Below are 15,559 nucleotides of genomic sequence, written 5' to 3'. Positions count from 1 at the left end.
AGCACTTGGCCCATAGCCAAGTGCCATGAGCAGTGGCAACTCACTGTTAATCTTGGAAGAAGTCAACTGGACCAGGTGCATGTCACTTATGTGCAGTTGTGAATGCGAATGTTCTAATTTCTCACTGGCAGGGAACTTAAAATGGAGGGGGAAACTTAATTTCAGCAGGGTGGCCTCTTAATAATTTTCTAATGCATGCAAAAGGTTTCCCGACATGGTTCACCAGGAAGCTCAGCCCGCCTTTGACCTGTCTACCCAACGCCATCCTGCCATTGGGACACTGGTTTTTAGCCTCCCACCAAATTAAGTTCCGCTGCCCGCTATACCTCCTGCTGCTGGCAGTACCAGATGATTCCATCCATCCTGTAGCACCATTTCATCTCTGGATTTTACTTTTACTGTTCAGCCACTTTTTAAAAAAAAGTTCAATTAAGCACATTAGGCAAAAAAAAATCTAGTTGAATATTATAGAAGCATACACCCACTTTTCCAAGGCTTCCAGATTGTCATGGAGACACAAAGCTGCTTCCTCATTTATCTCAATGAACTTAGACTGCATCTCTAGAGAGAGAGAGGATTTGCTGGCAACAAACAGACTGGATTCTGAAGCAAGGCCTAAAGGTGAGCTGGAGGAGAGAAACAAGAGAGTTCAAGCATAGATACATTATTTGCAGTACACAGCACAAAACCATATTATATTCTCAGTCACATAATATATTCTCAGTCAGTCCCACCTGGCAATTTTACACGCACACACATGCACGCACACATGCACATACTCGACTCTCAATTCAATGCTAAAATATGGCAAACTGTTAAAAAATGTGTTCACACATTGGGGTTGGGGGGGTGGGGGGATGTGATAGATGCGTCGATACGGTCTGGGGGTGTTACAGTTATTATGGGTTATTTTGTTGCATTTCATTGTTTGTCGTATGTTTTATATTTTCTGTAAAAAATTCCAATAAAAATTATTTAAAAAATTTTTTTTTAAATGTGTTCACAACATTACTCTAGCCTCCTGACTATACAATCTAACAAGAGATTTAATTTGCTCTGCCAGCCCACTAGACAACAGCAAGAATTTTACGCTGCTTGGGCAGGTATGCGCTCGACCAGGTGCATGAAATCACCCGAAAATAAGATGGGCATGCGCCTCTACATCATTGCTCACTCTCGGGGTGTTTTGGTTGACAAGCGCATGCGAGAGTCAGAAGCTCGCCTAACGACAATCAACTGGGCAATTTAGAACATTAAGGGGTCAATTAACATAAATTTTACATAGCCCGACTGCTTTTATAGTTGGTGGGTAGGCCGATTGGCAAGGCGGCCATTACATTTTCGCTGCAATCTCAGTTCAGGGTGGGATGAAATGTCATGGGTGAAATAACAATTAAGAAGAACTCTGGCGACTGAGCATTGGGGTTGAATGTGCTTTGCAGCATTTTCCATTGTAATTTAGTTTTCAGTGGTTTGCAGTGGTCTGAGGCAGCTCCGAAGCACCTGTCCCCTGAAGGGGACATTAGAAGCACCAAACTGCACCTTTTCCATCACCCATTTCATGCAAGCTTCCCATTAATTGGCCAGCAAGCTTAAAATCGTGTTTCAGGGCCCTCGCGGCCAGAAGCGCATTTCCTGCCTGCTTCTGTGTCCGCCGAGTGCACGCACCCAACAGGCGCAAAGTCCAGCCCAATGAGTTGGCATAAACCTTCTTAGTGTACGACTTTCATTCGGTCATTGTTTCATTTAGTCAACTGTGCCAAGATAGCTTACATTGGAATTTTATGCAGGCACATTAATCAGCTTGGAAGAAGGGTTAAACCTGAAATGACATGAGCATAGTCAATAAATTCTCCAATTGCAAATATGCACTAAACTGTAATGTTGGGCGGAAGTTTCCTCTCCCACCAGCGGTGGGAATCATAGTGGGTGGGAGCACTAAATTTACTTTGAATTAAATAAATCAGTTCCCTGCTGGTTCCTTGCTGGTGGGACGATTTTTTTGAATTTTGTTTTCCTGATTTTTAGGACTGGTAAAAGACCAGTCGAGTTTGCGCAGAGCAATGTTGCGAACCATATTGCATTTCATCAATGCTCATTCAAAGAACAATTTGCCAGAATCAAATTAAGTGCCCCGCCAGGGGTAAATTAGAACATTCTGCTTTGTGACTATATAAGGGAGACGCTCTTGGCGCGCTTCACTTCATCCATAGCATGGTGGATGGCACAGTAGCACAGTGCCAGGGATCTGGGTTCGATTCCCAGCTTGGGTCACGTCTGTGCGCAGTCTGCACGTTCTTCCTTTGTCTGTCTGGGTTTCCCCCGGGTGCTCCGGTTTTCTCCCACAAAGTTGTAAAAGATATGCTTGTTAGATGAATTGGACATTCTGAATTCTTCCTCAGTGTACCCGAACAGGCCGTGGCGTATGGCGACTAGAGGCTTTTCACAGTAACTTCACTGCAGTGTTAATGTAAGCCTACTTGTGACACTAATAAAGATTTTTTTTCAGTGCCGTTCTCACCTTCCTTTAGCATTATAACTGCTAAATATCAGGGGCGCGATTCTCCGCAAATGCGGCGAATCGTAAAGGCTGCCGTGAAACTGGCCGTGTTTCACGGCAGCCTACGCGCCCCCTCCCGGGACCCGATTCTCCCCCCTGGGCGGGGCTAGCAGCGGGGCCCCGTGAAGCACGGCATCGCGGCCTTAGCGACCTTCGCTAAGTCTGCGCGTCACGCCGGCTGACACGCACAATGACGTCAGCCGCGCATGCGCGGGGCCGTCATCTCCCTCGGCCGCCCCGCGGACTGATCCTGCAGGGCGGCAGAGGGAGAAAGAGTGCATCCGTTACGGCCGTGCCAAGCGGGGCCCTGGATTCCCAGAACGGGCATGTTGCGGCCGTTTTTACGACGGCAGCAAGCAGGTGTGTTTGCTGCCGTACAAACGGCCGTAAAGGCCTGGGAACTCGGCCCATCGGCCTGGGGAGAATCGCTGTTCGCCGTAAAAAACGGCGAGCAGCGATTCATGTTGTGGGGAGGCCGTGGGGTGGGAGAATAGCGGGAGGGTGTGAAAAATGTCGGGGACGCCCTCCCACTATTCTCCGACGCGTCGTGGGCAGCGGAGAATCGCGCCCCTGGTTCCTGTAACACAAGCTACACCAATGCTGGGCAGATGAGAGGGAACAGTGAGACAGAGACAGAACTGCATTGAAGGGAAGAGAAGGGGAGGATGAGATGGAGATAGTGGGGAGGTGGTGGCGTTCTGATATTGTCACAGGGCTAGTGATCCAGAGACCCAAGGTAATACTCTGGGGGCACAAGTTCGAATCCAGCCGTGGCAGATGGTAAAAATTGAATTCAATAAATATCTGGAATTAAAAGTCTAAAAGTGACCAAGAAACATTATCGATTATCACAAATAAAAACTAGCTGGTTCACGAATGTACATTAGCGAAGGAAATCTGCAATCTGGTCTGGTCTGACTTGCACGCGACTCCAGATTCACAGGAATGTGGTTAATTCTTAAATGCAATCTGAAGCCACTCAGTTGTATCAAACATCTACAACAAACGTCTATAAGAAGGAAAGAAACTACATGGACCACCCAGCATCGAACCAGGCACTGGAAACGATAATGGCAAACCCAGCCCTGTCGATCCTTCCAAGTTCTCCTTACTAACATCTGGGGGCTTGTGCCAAAATTAGGAGAGATGTCTCACAGCCTGAACATTTATACTCACGGAATCATACCTTACAGATAATGTCCCAGGCACCACTATCACCATCCCACAGGCCGCACAGACACAGCAAAGGTATTTGCAGTGTTGTACAGTTGGGAGGGAGTTGCCCTGGGAGTCTGCAACATCGACCCCAGACCCCAGAAGGTTTCAAGGCTTCAGGTCAAACATGGGCTGACCGTCCACTGTCAGCTGATGAAACAGTACTCCTCCATATTGAACACCACTTGGAGGAAGTACTGAGGATGGCAAGGGCACATAACGTACTCTGGGTGGGTAATTCAATGTCCATCACCAAGTGTGGCTCGGTAGCACCACAGCTAAATGTGGGCTGGGCTGGGTACAGTGGGTACAGGGGCTGGTTTAGCTCACTCGGCTAAATCACTGGCTTTTAAAGCAGACCAAGCAGGCCAGCAGCACGGTTCGATTCCCGTACCAGCCTCCCCGGACAGGCGCCGGAATGTGGCGACTAGGGGCTTTTCACAGTAACTTCATTGAAGCCTACTCGTGACAATAAGCGATTTTCAATTTCAATTTTCAAATGAGCTGGCTGAGTCTTAAAGGACATTGCTGCTCGACTAGGACTGCAGCAGGTGGAGAGGGAAAAACATACTAGACGTCATCCTCAACAAGCTGCCTGCCGCAGGTGTATCTGTCCATGCCAGTATCGGTAGGAGTGTCAATCGCAGTCTTTGTGGAGACAAAGTTGCGTCTTCACATTGAGGATACCCTTCATCGTGTTGTGTGGCACTACCACTGTGCTAAATGGGACAGACTTCAAACAGATCTAGCAACTCAAGACTGGGCATCCATGAGGCGCTCTGGGCCATCAGCAGCAACAGAATTGTACTCAGCCACAATCTGTAACATCATGGCCTGGCATATTCCTGACTCTACCATTATCACCAAGCCAGGGGATCAACCCTGGTTCAATGAAGAGCGCAGGAGAGCATGCCAGGAGCAGCACCAGGCATACCTAAAAATGAAGTGTCAACCTGGTGAAGTTACAACACAGGGCTACTTGTGTGCCAAACAGCATAAACAGCAAGTGATAGAGCTGAGCGATCCCACAACCAACAGGTCAGATCTAAGCTCTGCAGTCTTGAAAGGTGGTGGACAATTAAACAACTCACTGGAGGAGGAGGCTCCACAAATATTTCCATTTTCAATGATAGAGGAGCCCAGCACATCTTTGCAAAAGACAAGGCTGAAGCATTCGCAATAATCTTCAGCCAGAAGTGCCAAGTGAATGATCCATCTTGATCTCCACCAGAGATCCTCAGCATCACAGATATCAGTCTTCAGTCAATTCGAATCGTCCACATGATATCAATAAATGGCTGAAGCCAGTGGAAACTGAAAAGATTATGGGCCCTGACAACTTGTGCTCCCTGAGCCTATACAGCTACAACGCTAGTGTGAATTGCGCTTTCACGTATCTGATCGTCAGTCCAGAAGTAAAACACTCGAACACGTCAGTAACGAATATTCGTTTATTTACGGCCGGGACAAATCTCTAAGCAGTCGGGTAACCACCTTCGAGAAGTGCCAAAGTCCAAAATATGGACTGTCTCTTTATACAATCACAGTTTAGAGGTGGTCCCTTTAAATTCCTAGATACACCTATGATTTTGCAAGGATCCAGAACATGTACATATATGGAATTATTCTTCGAGGTCGGGAGGTTATTTTTGACATAATCATTAGCACAAGTCACTATCAATATTAATACAAAGGTTTTTGTATCCCATGGCCATATGGCTCAACTCACTCCAAAGACAGTCCCCCTTACATTTCAATGTTTAATTGTTCCAACTGGTCAAACGAGCTTAATTATGTTTATCTCTGCAATAAAGTAACGGTTCCCATTCATTCCATTCTTTGCCTTTTTGACCCCTCTGCTTTTACAGATACGGGTCAGAACATTAATTAGTACCAATGCCACACTCCCTATATTCCATCCCATAACCTTCTGACATCTTTGCTTTTACAGATACGGTCAGACACACTCCCTTTATTTCATCCCTTGACCTGTTGACATCTCTTTCACAGAGCTTTTCAGAACTGTTATATTAACCCTATCAGCGAAGTTCCAAATGAAATCCACTTCTACACTAGCATCTACTTGGCAATGTGGAAAGTTGCCCTGGTATGTCCTGTACATAAAAGAAAGCAGGACAAATCCAACCCGGCCAATTGCCGTCTTATCAGTTTACTTCAATCATCAGTAAAGCGATGGAAGGGGTCATCAACAGTGCTATCAAGCCACACTTACTCAGCAATAACCTGCTCACTGGTGCACAGTTTGGGTTCCTCCAGGGTCACTCATCTTATTATAGCCTTGGTTTAAACATGGACAAAAGAGCTGAACTCCAACGGTGAGGTGAGAGTGACTGCCCTTGACATCAAGACAGCATTTAATTGAATATGGCATCAAAGGGCCCTAGCAAAACAGGAGTCAATGAGAATCGGGGGATATCACTCCACTGGTTGGAGTCATACCTAGCAAAAAGGGATGATAGCTGTGATTGCTGGATGCCATTCATCTCAGTCCCGGGACATCAATGCAGGAGTTCCTCAGGGTAGTGTCCTAGGCGTAACCATCTTCAGCTGCTTCACCTTCCTTCCAACATAAGGTCAGATATGGGGATGTTCATAATGATTGCATCATGTTTAGCACCAGTTAGCACCTCAGATGCTGATGCAGTCCACATGCAGCAAGACCGAGGCAATATCGAGGCTTGGGCTGATAAGTGGCAAATAACATATTTGCCACACAAGTGCCAGGCAATGACCATCTCCAATAAGAGAGAATCAAACCATTGCCCCTTGATAGTCAATGGCATTATCATCTTTGTGTTCCCACTCTTAACATCCTGGGGGTTAAAACTAAAACTAAAAAGAGTAGCTAAAGTAAACATTGGTCCGTTAGAGGATGAGAGTGGTCATTTAGTTATGGGATATGATGAAATGGCGGAGGCATTGAACAAATATTTTGTATCGGTCTTCACAGTGGAGGACACTAATAACATGCCAGCAATTGACCGAGAGAAGAAGGTAGGTGAGGACCTGGAAACCATTACTATCACAAAAGAGCAAGTGTTGGGCAAGCTAATGGAGCTCAGGATAGATAAGTCTCCTGGCCCTGATGGAATGCATCCCAGGGTACTGAAAGAGATGGCTGGAGTAATAGCAGATGCACTGGCGGTAATTTTCCAAAATTCGCTGAACACTGGGGCAGTCCCAGAGGATTGGAAAACAGCAAATGTGACGCCACTGTTTAAAAAGGGAAGTAGACAAAAGATGGGGAATTATAGACCGGTTAGCTTAACTTCTGTCGTGGGGAAGATGCTTGAGTCTATTATCAAGAAAGAGATAGGAGGGCACCTCGATAGAAATTGTCCCATTGAACGGACGCAGCATGGATTCATGAAGGGCAGGTCATGCTCGACGAATCTCTTGGAATTCTATGAAGACATTTCGAGCAAGGTAGACAAAGGGGACCCAGTGGATGTGGTGTACCTAGATTTCCAAAAGGCCTTTGACAAGGTACCGCACAAGAGGCTGCTGCATGAGATAAGGATGCATGGTGTTAAGGGTAGAAAACTAGCATGGATAGAGGATTGGTTGTCTAACAGGAAACAAAGAGTGGGAATAAATGAGTGCTATTCTGGCTGGCAATCAGTGACGAGTGGTGTGCCTCAGGGATCGGTGTTGGGACCACAATTATTTACAATTTATATAGACGATTTGGAGTTGGGAACTACGTGTAAGGTATCCAAGTTTGCAGATGACATGAAGGTGTGTGGCAGAGCAAAGTGTACTGAGGACTGTAAAACCTTACAGAGGAACATTGACACATTGAGTGAGTAGGCAAAGGTCTGGCAGATGGAGTATAATGTCAATAAGTGTGAAGTCATGCATTTTGGTAGGAGTAACAATAGAACGGATTATTACTTAAATGGTAAAAAGCTGCAGCATGCTGATATGCAGAGGGACCTGGGTGTACTTGTACATGAGCCACAGAAGGTTGGTCTGCAGATGCAATAAGTAATTAGGAAGGCAAATGGAATTTTGTCCTTCAGCGAAGGGGATTGAGTTTAAAAGTAGAGAGAGAATGTTGCAGTTGTACAAGGTGCTGGTGAGGCCACACCTGGAGTACTGTGTGCAGTTTTGGTCTCCACACTTGAGAAAGGATGTGCTAGCGCTAGAGGGGGTGCAGAGGAGGTTCACTAGGCTGATTCCGGAGTTGAGGGGGTTATCGTATGAGGAGAGGCTGAGTAGATTGGGATTATATTCACTGGAATTCAGAAGGTTGAGGGGGGATCTAATAGAAACATATAAAATTTTGAAGGGAATGGATAAGATAGAAGTAGAAAGGATGTTTCCACTGGTAAGTGAAAGTAGGACAAGAGGGCATAGCCTCAAGATTAGGGGGAGCAGATTTAGGACTGAATCAAGGAGGAACCTCTTCACTCAGAGGGTGGTTAAAGTATGGAATTCCCTACAGAAAGGAGTAGTAGATGCTACTTCATTGAATATATTTAAAGATAGGGTAGATGTTTTTTCGAAAAATAAAGGAATTACGGGATATGGCGAGAATGCGGGTAAGTGGTTCTGAGACCACGAAAAGATCAGCCATGATCTTATAGAATGGCGGAGCAGGCTCGAAGGGCCGGACGGTCTACCTCTGCTCCTAGTTCTTATGTTCTTATGTTAAGGTTGTGTACCGTGATCTTGTTGTTCTGTTATCTTGTCTTTGCAATGCATCTACAGAACTGCTGCTGACTTAACTAGAATGATGATTTATTGATGTTTACGTGTAAAGTAACAATCAGAGTGCTATATAGACCAAGTTAAGAGTCACCTAGACTCTCCTGGAAATACCCTCATCTGCAACTATCCTGGTGTATGCCTTACAACCTTCTGCCGATAGCTGGATGTCACAAGACTGATGTCTATTGCCACCTGCTGGTAGGAGGTCGCTGTACTAAGTGCATGTAATAATATTCACAGGAATATCACCACATCTCCCTTCCTTTGGAGATTGTTTTTTTAAAATATAAAGTTAGAGTACCCAATTCATTTTCTCCAATTAAGGGGCAATTTATCAAGGCCAATCCACCTAGCCTGCACATCTTTGGGTTGTGGGGGCAAAACCCACGCTAACACAGGGAGAATGTGCAAACTCCACACAGACAGTGACCCAGAGCCGGGATCAAACCTGGGACCTCGGCGCCATGAGGCAGCAACGCTAACCACTGCGCCACCATGCTGCCCTGTCCTTTGAAGATTGTTAATCTCGAAATACAAACGTTGATTAATATCTTTACTTTACACATTTAGTTTATATATCAACAAATTTAATTCATGAGCCCATAGACATGATATGCCTGCCAGATGCCCCCCTCCCCCCCTTGTGCACAGCTCATTGTGCCTCCCTCACGGGATCACCCTGCTGATCGTTTGGCCTGTTGCTAGCCTTTGTGAAGACTGGTTTGCATGCCAGTCTCTTTATCATACTCTTCTGACGCAATGCTTTTTGAAGGCATGTATCCTTGTTGGCCACACCTGCGTCATAGCTTTTTATTTTTTTAGTTCTTTACACACCACTGTTTCCTGTTGCTGTGTCGTTGTATATTCTCTGTCTCTGGCCTGTCAGCCACAACATCTTCTCTCTTGGTTTCATCAGTGGGATTCTCTGCCTCTCCCGCTCCACTTCTCAAGGGTGGCAGCATTTAAAGGTCCCTTGACTTTTGAGCAGGAATTTCCGGTCCCGTGGTGCGCACGACTGGAAAATCCCACCCAATGTGGATGCTGGAAACCTGGAAAGCACAGTGGTTCACACTGTTGATTCACAGAGCCTGAGTCTTGGGCTTGAATCCCAGCTTGAGTCACTGTCTATGCGTGAGTTTCCTCCAGTTTCCTCCCACAAGTCCCCAAAGACGTGCTGTTAGGTGAATTGGACATTCTGAATTCTCCCTCAGTGACCCGAACAGGCGACTAGGGGATTTTCACAGAAACATCATTGCAGTGTTAATGTAGGCCTACTTGATAATAATAAAAGATTATTATTTTTAGCTTTGATAATTCTTCTGTGAGTGCTTCTCTGTTTGTGCAGAAGTGTGCAGATCTTCAGTTGGGACTGTTCGTAATTGCGTGCTTCAGAGGGGCTGGGTAGTCACGACCAAGTCTGTGCCTTCACCTGGTGGTTGCAGAACCTCACAGTCTGGTACCTGGGTGGAAACCACAGCTGTAACCTCGGGTGTTATCCCTTCCTGGCTTGTTGGAACATCTATGATGACTCCCCATCACTGGAGATTGCAATACAAATGTTCTCTGGCCCCGACGATCATGGCGCTGGGTCATCCTTGGTCTTGCACTAGTATGTACGTGTGATCCGTCGAATTACATAGCAATATAGTCATCAGCTCGTCTAACTCATCTTCTGCCAAAGTTGCCTCGAGCAGCGGGGAGTCGACTACCAGAATCATTTCAAAGGCCTGTGCCTCTGGGCCAGTTTCTCCAGGATTGGTACGATGTCTTCTGTGATCAGTTTATTCGAGGTGTCAGCTACTGCAATCTCACTTTTCATTTCAGAGTGCGCCATTGCAGAGCTTTCACACTTCTCGGGCATGACCACATATCCACATCATTGCTAGGAAGGTATTTCCAACTCCGAAACATCACCTGAGTCCACCTTTGTCTCAGTTCATCTACTGTTGAAGGCTTTGTTAGCTCTGGACTTAAAAATTACAATATCCTTCTGTCCTCTATTATCTTGAACTCATTCACCCAAGGGCTGTTTAGCACAGGGCTAAATCGCTGACTTTGAAAGCAGACCAAGACAGGCCAGCAGCACGGTTCAATTCCCGTACCAGCCTCCCCGAACAGGCGCTGGAATGTGGCGACTAGGGGCTTTTCACAGTAACTTCATTTGAAGCCGACTTGTGATAATAAGTTCATTTTTCATTTCAGGATCATCCCATGTTCGCAGACCTACGTTGATCGGTCAAATAATGCCCCAATTTTAGATTTCTCTTCCTGGTTCTCAAATCCTTCCTTGGTTTTGCCCCACTATATCTCGAGAACCTCCTCTGTCTGTAAAACCTCCCCACCTGGGGTTTCTGGGCTCCTCCAATTCTGGCCTTTTGCGCGTTCCTGACTTTCAGTGTTCCACCATTCATGACCATCCTTCCTGCTGCCTGGGCCCTCGGCTCTGGAATTCCCCCCATAAAACGCTCTACCTCCCGAAACTGTCTCCTCCTTTAATGTGCTCCTTCAAACTTACTTTGTTGATCAAGCTTTTGCTCAAATGTTCTGATATGTCCGTATTTGGCTCGGTGTCGAGTATTGTTTGATAACATTTTTGTGAAGCCCTTAGGGATGGTTTACTATGTCAAAAGGACTGTAGAAATGTAACCTGTTTTTCTTTGTGGATGTGTCTACAGAGCGTTAGCAGGGTATCTGGCAGTGGAGAAGCCAAACACAATTCTGTTTTCACCAGCCATCCATCCACCTTAACATTAGTGCTTGTAATCAGGAGTGGCACTCTGAGATAAATTTTCCCTTCACCAGGGCAAAGCACCCATGAGAGCTCTGGTTGGCATCAGTTGGTTCCGCAAAGATTGAGGATTAAACATTGGACATTCCTGATTTCCGCCAGATGGTCACACTAAATGTGTATTTACCAGCAGAGCCATTGGGAGAGGTGGAGGGGAGGAAAATATTTGGAGGAGGAGCTAAATTATTACTGTCCTTGCTAAAAGACACCCCTTCACCCTCTGCAAACCTCAGCTCATCAAAAACTCAGCTGCCCATATCCTATCCTACACTGTCACTTGGTCACCCATTACTATGTTCATTCTGATCTACAATGACTCCCAGCCTCCTCGCAATTAAAATTTTTTAAGATTTCTTTAATCCATCCCCCAATTGGCTTTTCCCTCTTTATCCCTGCAACCTGTTCCAGCACTACAATCATTCCCCCACTTAAAACTCAGAGCCGAGCCTTTTGCATTCTCGCCCCCACCCTGCTCCCCCCAGCGCCGGCTTCCCTTTACCCCATCAATGGTGTCTGAAACTAGGCCTCATCATTGGCAATTCTCTTTTTAACCCCAATTCCTCACATTTCTGAAGACTTCACTAAAACTCAAGGCGTCAGCCAAACTCTGATCACCTTTACCAATGTCTTCATCTTTGGCTTGGTATCTATATACTCTGGACTACAGGAGCTGAGGAAACCTAGGTATTCTTATCCACATATTCTTGAAGTTGCCAGGATAGATAGATAAGGTTAAGAAGGCAAAGAGAAAATGCAGGAAAATCTCAGCAGGTCTGGCAGCATCTGTAGGGAGAGAAAAGAGCTAACGTTTCGAGTCCAGAGAGTTTTTGCAAAGCTTAAGAAGGCATATAGGATACTTTCCTTCATTCAGGTATAGAGTATAGAGTTACTCCAGCTTACTCTGTTAAACACTAGTTAACCACAGTGAGAGTACTGTGTACAATTCTGGTCACCACTTTAAAGGAGGAATGTCATTGCATTTGAGGTGAGATTTAGTTCAGGCGGATACCATTATGAGGGGCCCAGGCAGAGTGAATAGGAAAGATCTATTTTCCTTTGCTGTGAGGTAAATAACCAGGGGCATAGATTTAAAGCAACTGGAAGGAGAAATAGAAGGGAGTTGAGGAGAAATGTCTTCAGCCAGAGGGTATAGAAAAAATGGTGGAGTCCGAACAGCTCGTTGCATTTAAAAACTACTTGGATATGCACGTGAGATGCCATAACTGACAGGAATATGGACCATGAGCTGGAACGTAGGTTAGGTTTATAGATCTTTTGCAGCTAGCACAGATGGGACGGACAAAATGGCTCCTTCTATGCTGTAATATTTCTATTCCTGTGTCTCATATTCGTCTCACATCTGTGTCATGTGAGCGGGGTGTTTTTTTTTTTGCATCAAAAGCACTATATCAATTCCAGTCATTGTATTTTTAAAATTGCAGTCAACAAGTGAACAGAATTCTGTACTTGGAAACTTACTGTGGATATATTTAATTATGACCAACGCATAGCTAGCTTGTTTACAATTATATTACAGCACAACTCTGGCTCCATACAGTCAATTAACTGCTGCGTAAAATCATGTCAGAATGCAGCATTACTCAGAATTGATGCAGGAATATTCCCCAAGTGGCTGGCACAGATTTAATACCTGAGGAGATTTAGACTCTGTGTTCATTCCAAATGGAAACGAACATCAGTAACATTGACTTTATGCTCCACACTTTCAACAAACAAATTAGGATCGCAGCCAATCTTTGCAGGTGTCAACCTTCATCTGGAAAGTACCTTTTAGGCCTCTGCTGTGGTTTATTGAGGTCGGTCTGCTGCTCTGTACTGTAATTGGCCACGACATTTCTTTTCCCATTACCGAGGACTGCTGTTGAACTAAAGAAAGAAAGAGAATCTTCATTATATGCAGCGAGTATCAAAATGGCTTCTCGTGACCTTTGAATGCTGTACATTCAGTCCTTCTGGGTTGTCCATTAGGTACAAAAAACAGCGACACAGCTTTTTTCAGATTCATATTGAAAAACTAATAGACTGGATTTTGTTTCTGCCATTGGATATTTTCCTGGGCAGCATCGGTAGGAAAAATCAGTTTAGTCACGGCCTCAGTTTGGGTAATATGATCTTGGCATGGAATTGATATTTCATAGTTGACAGTTGAAAATGGATGCTCCCAATAATGGAAATGGTCATTAAATGGGGAACTGCGAACTGGAACCACATTTCCTGTTACGGCAAATATGTTTCAGGCTATGTGGGAAAATATCTGTATTAGCATTGGCCGGTGGAACCCTCATAAGCCCTTGATGGAGAATGGAAATAGACAGATAATCAAGGCTCACAAATTGTGATCTTGTGCAAATGGTCCAGGACTACCCCAGGCACTGAAAGGAAAACTATTAAACACAAATAGAAAAATAAATATGAAGTGGTTTATTTAATCATGAATTTAAAATAAGAAGCTGTACTACTATGGGATTCCTTCTGCTGGACTGTGTGAAAATTATGGGGATGGATTCTCTGTTCCTGACAGGGATTTTGTTATCGGCGATCGGGCGGAGAATCCCTCTTTACAACAAAATCGGGGGGTAGCGCCTGTTTGACGCAGGTTTCGAATGCTCTGCCCCCTCTGAAACGGCGTCATCACGGCGCGCACCGCAGGCCGTTGGGACGGCCTCAGCACATCACCTGAAGGCCCTCCCCCGATGCTCCACTCCCGATGGGCTGAGTTCATGACAGTGCGATTCACTCATGGTCTCAGCCATGTGGGAGCCCAGCGTGGCGGCTGTGGAGTGTGTCCAGCGCCTCCACAGTCAGGCGGGAGCTGTGCTGCTGGCCGGGGGGGGGGCATCCGTGTGGACTGCTGGCACTGGTGGGGGGTGGCGTGGGGGTGTCCAGGGAGACACTATCTGGCTGGTCAGTTCCGTGCACGGCCGGTACCATGTTTTATGCGCGACCGCTGCAGGTCGGCGCCGTGCACATGCATGGCCACGGATCTGGCCATTCTCTGGCCATTTATTTCATCGAGATCGGGAGTTTTACCTGGCGCGGCTGCTAGCCCCTCATCGGTTGCAGCATCAGTGAGGAAGCGCCGCCAATTCCTTCCATGTAAAACGCCACAGATCCTCCGTACTTAGCCTCAGATTCTGAGAATCTGTCCCCTGGTGTTTTCCAGGATACCCTACAGATAACCGAAGTTGCACCAGCCCCCCGACCACGAGTGCTTTCTGGTGGCGGATCTTTCAGTCCCGCTGATGTTTACAGTGTTTTGCATGGCTCGTCCACACTGCCGCAGGAGAACTTTCCCTGGGGGTCCCTTTGGCGGGAGCCAAAGATCCTGCTGGCGGGTGGGGATGGAAAATCCCACTCCTTGCCTCTCCCTTTCTCCAAACAAATGATCCGGGAGGGCATTGAAAATCTTAACTCCTTTGCTCTGCATTCCAAACCACCGGCAGCGAGCTGACTCCCCTCCCGCGACAACTGATGGCAGTTGCAAAGAGTTAAAGGGTTTCTTTTACTCGAAGATGAAAACGACAGGTTTAGCTGCCTCAGCCACGTAAAAATAGTCTCTGTCGGTTTACTGCCCCCAATTCCACCTAAACACTGACCACACAATACTCTAACCTGCTGGCTCCAACCTAATTCTCACCAGATTCATCCCCTGTTTCCTTGGGCACTTTCCATTGTAGCTGTCAGCAACTCAACTACATCCCTTCAGTCCATTGCTCATCACAGCATGCCTGTTCTTCAGCTCTTTTCCCCTTCCCAAAAACTACCATAATCATCCAACTCCTGAAAAAGCCCACCCTGGACCCCTCCTCTCCAAACACCATCCCATCTCAGAGCTCCCTTTGTTCCCTACGATTCTGGATCCCGTTTGCCACAATCCCACTCCATTATGGTCAAAATCATCTGCATAACTGGAAAAAATAGTGAATCATCCACCTTGTCCACCTCAAGCGCTGGTTCAAAATCCTGGAAGTCCCTTCTTAACAGCACTGTGGGTGTACCTACACCACGTGAACTGCAGCAGTTCAAGAAGGTGGCTCACCACCACCTGCTCAGAGGCAATTAGGAATGGGCAATATATGCCGGCCTTGCCACTGGTACTCACATCCAATGAGTGAATCAGAAACAATGAAAAATAAACACTCTTCATCTTTTGATATGATAAACAACACTATTCTCCACAACTACCTCTAGTCCATGATAGCCTCAGTTCTCATATTTCCTGTTATATCTGTTTCAACCCA

The 15,559-nt window shown here is 46.1% G+C and overlaps 1 protein-coding gene across 3 annotated transcripts in view; it reads right to left on the bottom strand.

Moving 5' to 3' along the window:
• LOC119962971 (coiled-coil domain-containing protein 60-like) overlaps positions 1–15,559 on the bottom strand; it is a 129,083-nt gene that overhangs the window by 11,848 nt on the left and 101,676 nt on the right. For all 3 annotated transcript variants that reach the window (XM_038791381.1, XM_038791391.1, XM_038791399.1), the window contains 2 exons: positions 13,086–13,184; positions 486–626 (listed from right to left, as the gene is read on the bottom strand). In XM_038791381.1, coding sequence (XP_038647309.1) covers positions 486–626; positions 13,086–13,184 — 240 coding nt within the window. The remainder of the gene's footprint in view (positions 1–485; positions 627–13,085; positions 13,185–15,559) is intronic.

This window comes from Scyliorhinus canicula, chromosome 1 (genome assembly GCF_902713615.1).
Source record: "Scyliorhinus canicula chromosome 1, sScyCan1.1, whole genome shotgun sequence".
In the NCBI taxonomy this organism is placed as follows: domain Eukaryota; kingdom Metazoa; phylum Chordata; class Chondrichthyes; order Carcharhiniformes; family Scyliorhinidae; genus Scyliorhinus; species Scyliorhinus canicula.
This window is presented reverse-complemented; position numbering and strand designations above follow the sequence as displayed.